The 7,500-nt window shown below is 45.1% G+C and overlaps 1 protein-coding gene across 1 annotated transcript in view; it reads left to right on the top strand.

Annotated features, from left to right (window-relative positions):
* The window catches only part of LOC119576751 (dynein intermediate chain 1, axonemal-like), a 12,296-nt gene that overhangs the window by 2,369 nt on the left and 2,427 nt on the right, over positions 1–7,500 (top strand). Inside the window, exons 6-14 of the mRNA XM_037924393.1 lie at positions 82–174; positions 387–429; positions 556–739; positions 2,027–2,188; positions 3,467–3,591; positions 3,766–3,894; positions 5,446–5,626; positions 6,074–6,299; positions 7,425–7,500. The exon at positions 7,425–7,500 is cut by the window's right edge and continues 158 nt beyond it. Of these exons, the coding sequence (XP_037780321.1) occupies positions 82–174; positions 387–429; positions 556–739; positions 2,027–2,188; positions 3,467–3,591; positions 3,766–3,894; positions 5,446–5,626; positions 6,074–6,299; positions 7,425–7,500 (1,219 nt within the window). The remainder of the gene's footprint in view (positions 1–81; positions 175–386; positions 430–555; positions 740–2,026; positions 2,189–3,466; positions 3,592–3,765; positions 3,895–5,445; positions 5,627–6,073; positions 6,300–7,424) is intronic.

Below are 7,500 nucleotides of genomic sequence, written 5' to 3'. Positions count from 1 at the left end.
GATGGCCAATCACTTTATCTGGCCTATAAGTAAAACATCTTTAATTGTTGTCTGATTTTTTTATCTGTGTTCCGAATACAGAATTGAAGCCACATGGTCACAGAAAGGGAATATTAAACTTTCTTCCATTATCTGGCGGTTATGCTTGGACAAAGCAATTGCAGAACAGGAGCTGTAAGCCCATTACTTAAATACTTTGCATATCGCTCTATGTTGTTCTTTTGCTTTTTAAATAATCCTCAACATTTTCAGTGACGTAGCTAGAGGGGGGGTGAGGGAATGCCGATAAAGAGAAGGTGGAGACAAATTACACCTGTTCATTCTGTTTAGTGTTTGTGAACAATTAAGATAAGTTTGCAACTATTTCTTTTCGGAAATTCACGCAGTTCACCTGTTTTTTCCATGATCACACCGCGTCCCTCCGTCCAGGTAGAGAGGGTAGGCAAATTATACCTGTTAATACTATTCAATGCCCATGGAACAGACGCAAATAAAACACTTAAGATACTAAGATAAGATAACCGGCCCTTCCCTCCCCACAACGCGCGCCTCCAGTCTCAGAAGGCGACGCGACCCAACCCCGAGGGCGTGGCCAAGAAGCAGGCGTCTCCACTCCGGGCGGCGGCGGCGGCGGAGGCGGAGGCGCAGGCGGAGGAGGAGCGCGTCCCCCCCCGCCTGCGCACCGTCGTCGCCCTCGAGAGGATGGTCAGCCAGAATATCTTCGACGAAGTCACGCAAGGTAATGGCCGGGATTGGCAACGCTGCTGCTGCTTCAAAGGATAAATGATGATTATAGTAATGATAATGAATACTATTTCAACTACTAATAATAATGATAATGATGATAATATTGATAGTAATGATATTAATAATAATAACAGTAATAATAATAATAATGATAATAATGATAATGATAATAATAATGATAATCATAACAATAATAAATGATGATGATAATAATAACAATAATAATAATAAATTACTAATATTAGTAGTAGTAGTAGTAGTATGATAATGATGATGATGATAATGGTGGTGACAATGATGATAATCATAATAATGACATTTTAATCATACCTTACATATTAATTTTTTTTCATAGGTTTAGTGGTTGCGTGAATTAAAGGTTCCCGTTTTTATCTATTTTCTTTTTGCATATTTATTTCGAGGCGATTACAGCGTACAAGATCCTGGCACATGGAAACACGAACACATTTTCATTCCTTTTTGTAAAAAGTTTAGACTGGAAGAAGTTTTATTTTAAAAATGTTTTTAGTCATTTTTCTATGTTGATTAATAGGAAGTGCATGTATCCATTATATACATACGTAAATCAATATATTTCTTTCGTATATATAATTCATTCCCGAAGGCTGATGTTAAACGGAAGGTAATTAGCCTCACCTTCATTCATCACCGGGAAACAGAAATTAATTTACAGGCGCGATTGCTTACTTCAATAATTTTTTAAAAATCCACTTTCGCAAAATTACTTTTCCTCCTAAAAAAATTAGATATAAACATTTTCACTTAATTCTCTCTCTCTCTCTCTCTCTCTCTCTCTCTCTCTCTCTCTCTCTCTCTCTCTCTCCTCTCTCTCTCTCTCTCTCTCTCTCTCTCTCTCTCTCTCTCTCTCTCTCCTCTCTCTCTCTCTCTCTCTCTCTCTCTCTCCTCTCTCTCTCTCTCTCTCTCTCTCTCTCTCTCTCTCTCTCTCACACACACACACACACACACACACACACACACACACACACACACACGTGTTCGTGTACATATAACCATATGTGTGTGTGTGTATGTGTAAATATGTGTGTATAAGCAGATAGATAGACAGATAGATAGACAGACAGACAGACAGACAGACAGACAGACAGACAGACAGACAGACACACACACACACACACACACACACACACACACACACACACACACACACACACACACACACACACACACACACACGCACACAGCCGGACAGCCGGACGGCCGGACGAGCAGCCAGCCGACTAAAAGCGTCGTCCCGCAGACTACAAGTACTGGGAGGACAGCAGCGACGAGTACCGCAACCTGGAGGGGTCTCTGCTGCCGCTGTGGAGGTTCCCGTGCGACGGAGGCCGAGCGCTCGTCGTCACGGATATCTGCTGGAGCCCCGTCTACCACGACCTCTTCGCCGCCGCCTACACTACAGGTGAGGAGGGGCGGGGGGGGAGGTGGATATGTGGGTGGAAAGGGTTAGGGGTGAGGGGGAGGGAGTGGGGGAAGGAGGGGCGATTAGGTAAGGTGGTGGGAAGGGGAGGACGTTGGAAAGTGTGAGCGGGGGGGAGGGAGATGAAAGAGGAGGAGAGAGAGAGGATGGAAGATAGTGGAGTATGGAAAGGAGGGAAAGATAAAGGACAGAAGGGAGAGAGGGTGGAAGGGGAAGGTAAGAGGGAACCAGGAGAAGGGATGAGAGGGAGGGAGAGGGGTAGGGGAAAGGGGGGAAAATTTTTTTGGATACACGAAATATGAGTTAGGAATGCGGAGAGAGGGAGCACATGCAAGTGGGGATTGGGGAAAGGAAGGGAAAAGGAGACATAGAGAGGGAATGAGTGAATATGGGTGTGGAGAAGCGAATAAGAGCCTAGTTGTAAAAGCGGATCGAGACTAGGGAAGGACAGTGGTGGACAACATAAAGGTATTGGGAATTGACACACAATGAAGGCTAAACCAACTGCTGCCTAATTTCAACTTGAACAGCTGTTTTTCTCTTCCCACATCCTCTGCCTTCTCCCTTATGTCGGCCACCCTGCGCATAGTCCGACCGATCCTCCGACTTGACCTGACCTCCCTTCGCTTCTGTTCGTTTGTCCTCACTTGCCCCGTGTTCATTGCGTTGCCTTTTCTTTCTCTCTTTTATACTTATTCTCTACCTTTCCCTTTCAGTCCTGAAGATGGAATCCAGGAGGATTCCGAAACTGTTTTCTCATTTTCAATAAATCTTGTTTGTGCATTGTAGATTTTTCTGCTATGGTATCAACATGGTAGTGTTTTACCATTCTTCAAATAGAACATAAATAGCAGAAAAAATAGTGCAATGAGCCTTTAGCTTTTTAACTTTTGAACTTCATATTTCATTTATTTTCACGCACTTCCTACCCCTTACAACGAGGTTACACCAGCCTTTTCTGGCTCTGGAACCAGACTCACGCCCAGGATTATCTCACGGGTCTTTGATCGCCTTAGAAATTTACCAAATATTATCGTACAGTTATAACACCAAAGACATTGCCTGAAGCCTACCTAGACGAAAAAAAGATAGTAGAGTGTAACTGTCACGGAACCAAAACGAAGATTACCTAACCGGAGATAGCACAGGAACCGGAGGTCAGTCTGGCTAGTGGATCCTGGGTATGGGGGACAGGGACATGTCTGGTTAGTGGAACTCGGGCTGAAGAACACAACTTCTGACTCCTTTCCTTGCTTTCAGAGAGCATCTGCGGGGCATCCGACGCCCGAGGAATGCTGTGCCTGTTCACCCTCAAGAACCCGGGCATCCCTGAGCGCGTCCTGCAGCCTCCATGTGGCGTCACGTCCGTACAGTTCCATCCCTCGGTACGTTCCTTCCTTCCTCTGTTTTCAAGGTTGCCTTTTCTCTTGTTTACTTATAATGCAGGCCACTATAATGGCTAATACGAACTGAATATAATATAAATAAGTAAAGGACGTTTGTGAATCAGTATCTCCATCAACCCAGTCCAAATCCCAAGAGAACCTCCTTCCCCGCAGCGAGCGAGCGTGCTGGCGGCGGGGCGCGTGGACGGGGCGGTGATGGTGCTCGACGTCCGCTTCCCCCGCGCCCCCAGGGTCATCACCTCGACGGTTGTGGCCGGAAGTCACCTCCAGCCGGTCTGCCAGGTACGCGACTGCTACTGGCGCTGGGGTGTTCCCGAGGTGGTCGGAGGTGATGTTCTTTGGTGCTTCAGAAACGTACTGAGGTGGTCTACGGTGTTCTGGGTTGTTTAGAGATGTTATCTAATGTTCTGAGAAGTTCAGAAGTGTTCTCGCAGGTTGAGATGTTCATAGAGGTATGTTCTTATGGTATGTTCTGTGGCACTCTCAATCTTAAGCGTTCCTAAACGTCCTGACTTGCTTCTGAATGTTTTGAGATATTTCTTGATGTTTTGAAATGTACTGGGATATTCTGGGTGTGTTTGAGATGCTCTTGGATGTTTTTGGTGATCCTGGGACATTCCTAGATGTTTTGACATTAATTTTAATTGTCTGAAATGTTCCTTGGTGTTCTGGAATGTTTGAGAAGGTTTTAGATGCTCTGCGACGATCTGGATGTTCTGGGCTCTTCTTAAGATGTTCTTGAGTTGTTTAGAAATGATCGTAAATGTTATGAAATGTTATTGAATAATTCGGAGTTTTTCATTGATGTTCTGTAATATCCACGGATGTTATGTTCTCTGATATTTTAGATGTTTTGGGGCGTTTCGTCGTGTTCCCAGAAGTCTTTGGTGTCTCGTATCCTGGGTTGTGTTTGTGTGTTCTTGGTGGTTTTGTGATGCTTTCAAATGTTCCGAAATGTCTTTTTTCTCAGAAGTTTTGCGATGTTTTGGGTTGCCCTTTAAGGTCGAAGATGCTCTGGAACGTAGTTGGCTGATTTGAGTCCTTCTGTACTATATCATTTTCTTAGTAACTATGGATATGAGGAATATCATTTTTGATAATAATTTTCTGATTTACCAGATTCCATAATTTTTCATAGTTCGGATGTTGTTGAATGCGGAATTTAATAACCACATGGAAGAGTATTATTTTTTCTTATTAACAGAACATTCTTTTCTTTCTCTGTCTCTCTCCCTCATACCCTTTATCTCTCTCCTTCATTTCCTCTCTATTTATCTCCAGCTCTCTCTCCATCTCTCCTTCCCTTTTCCTCTTCCCTCCCTCTTTCTTACCTTCCTCTCTTGTCTTTCTTCTTTCTCTCTATCCCTCCATCTTTTTCTCTTCCCTCCCTCCCTTTCTCTTCTCTCTCTCCTGCTCTTCCTCCTTGCCTCCTTACCTCCCTATTTTCTCCTTCCCCCTTCCTTCTATTCGTCCCTCCTTCCTTCTATTCCCTTCTCTACTTTCCTCCTTTTTTATTCCACTCTCTTTCCATATCCTCCCTTCTCCCTTTTTCTCCCTCCCTACCTACCCGCCAACATCTCTACCTCCTTCCCACGCAGTCTCTCTCCTCTCTTTCCGTGGATCCCCACGCTAACGCCGGCCTACCTCGCCTCCCCGACCCAAGTGCGCTGAGTGACAACGGACCTCCCTTTTGCCGTCCATCGCTCCTTCTTTCCTTTTCTCCCCGCCCTTTCCCCCCTTCTCTCCCTCCCTCCATCCGTCCCACTTCCCTCTCCCTCCTTCCCATCCCCTTCAGTATACCCCCACGCTAACTCCCTCCTCCCCCCGACCCAGGTGCGCTGGGTGCCGACTGACCCCGGCGAGAGTCTCTGCTTCTACTCCGTGTCCGAGGACGGCCGCGTGTCCGAGTGGCTGGTCCGGCCTTCCGCTCTCGTCCACGCGGATATCCTCGACTTCATCGCCAGCGCGGCGAACGCCAAGTTGTCTAAAGAGGCTTCCAAGTTCTTACTCGAAGGTGGGTCCGGGATGGGGGCTGGTTCTACGTCGTTTTGTTTTATTTGTTTCCTTTTGGTTCACCTTTTCTGCTTTTAGATTGTGAATAATTATTGTGGCTTTCGAAGGAAGGTCGTCGGTTTTGTATGCACTTCTGTTGCTTTCCCCTTTCTTTTTTTCTTTTTATCTTTGTATTTATTTTGCCATTTCATTCAGGGTTTTTTTCTGTGTGATCAGTATTTATGTATTATATATACCGTACGTGATGGTATTTATTTGTCGACATCCATACTTTTCGTCACGATACTGTAAACATATGTGCACACTAAGATAATGTTCAGTCCTGATGTTAACGCTTAGGCATTTATTTATCTATGTTGACAATGTTTCCCCCACTGTTTCTGTCCCTTTCCTTCACTTACACTTTTTCTACTTTATCCTTCACTGACGCGACCCGTCCCCGCCCCAGGCAGAGCCACCTGCATAGCGCTGAACCCGAGCGACAAGACGGACATGCTGGTGGGCGTCGACACGGGCGAGGTGCTGCAGCTGAAGACCTCGAGCACCCACGCCCTCACGCGCTACCCCGCCCACATCGGCGCCGTGAGGGACATCGCCTGGAACGCCCACCACTGCAAGGTCTTCGCTTCCTGCTCCTTGGACTGGACGCTCAAGATCTGGATCCGGGATTGCCTGTGAGGAAGCTTGCTTTTGAGTCTCAGATTGAGTCTAAGCTTGATTTTAATGTTGGTTCTGATAGTGTTTTTGCTTTGACTTGCTCTTTGCCTTTGCTTTTCTCCTCTTATGTGCATTTTGTCTCAACCAAAATGGTACTTATGATCTCATGATGTTATTGACCAAAAAAAATGTGTGAATTGAGTTCATGTTTAAATAGTTCATAACTTAAAATAGCCTTTGTAGCCAGGTGTTATGCGAGGGGTGAGCAGGGGCTGAATGGGCGTGTTTAGGATAAACTTTGGAGGGCAGAGGCGTACTTTGACTGCGTGAGATGGAGTAAGTGTTTCAGCCTTAAAATATAATGATTTCATTTCTCTCACTACAATTCTGGGGCTACAAATACGTAAAATGTCTTAAGCATGTTGATCGCGACTTTGAAAATTATCAGTAGGAATAGCATTAGATGAAGGAAGGGGTTGATGTCATAGCTGAAATATCAGATCCCTGGGGAGCTCTGCGCTGGCGTTTTATCAAAGCAGTTCATTGCAGCGTAACCTCGGAAGATCAGTATGATTATGCACTCTTTTTAGCTTTCTTGATACTAAAGTTGTGGCAGTTAAGTTACAATAAGTTACATATTACCTTAACATTAACTTGGCAAAGATGCAAATCGTAGATTTATCTCACGAAGTTCCTCTACCTCTCGTGTTACTTCCTGTCAAGATGTTCACCTGTTAACTAGTAATCGTGCAACCCAAACGACTAGTTGTACAGTAACGAATACGCAGACGCAATACACAACAGATGAGTTTTTAAGCCCGAACACAGGGGATAAGGGAACTCGTGGAAGCAATTATAGATAATTACATAGAATATAGCTGCTTCACAACAAATGTTACACTATAAGACGATACTGATACAGTGGCTGCACAGTCTGAGCGATGCAAAATTATGCCAGTGTTAAGGAGAGACACTCTGATCACGAAATCACAAGAATTGAATTATTAATTATTAGTTCACGTCACCGCAGCCTCCTCAATATAAACGTGTACATAAGGACTGATATGCATGATCTGTTGACCTTGGCGAAAGATTAGCTTTGTATCGTCGAACATTGTCTCAAACTCCGCCTTCCGCCTCAGGTCGCCGCTGGTGACCCTCGACCTCGGCGCGCCGATCGGGAGCGTCTCATGGTCCCCCTACAGCAGCAGTGTGCTC

Source organism: Penaeus monodon, chromosome 9 (genome assembly GCF_015228065.2).
Source record: "Penaeus monodon isolate SGIC_2016 chromosome 9, NSTDA_Pmon_1, whole genome shotgun sequence".
NCBI classification, from domain to species: Eukaryota; Metazoa; Arthropoda; class Malacostraca; order Decapoda; family Penaeidae; genus Penaeus; species Penaeus monodon.
The sequence above is the reverse complement of the archived record's forward strand: the minus strand, read 5'-3'. Positions and strand labels throughout refer to the sequence as shown.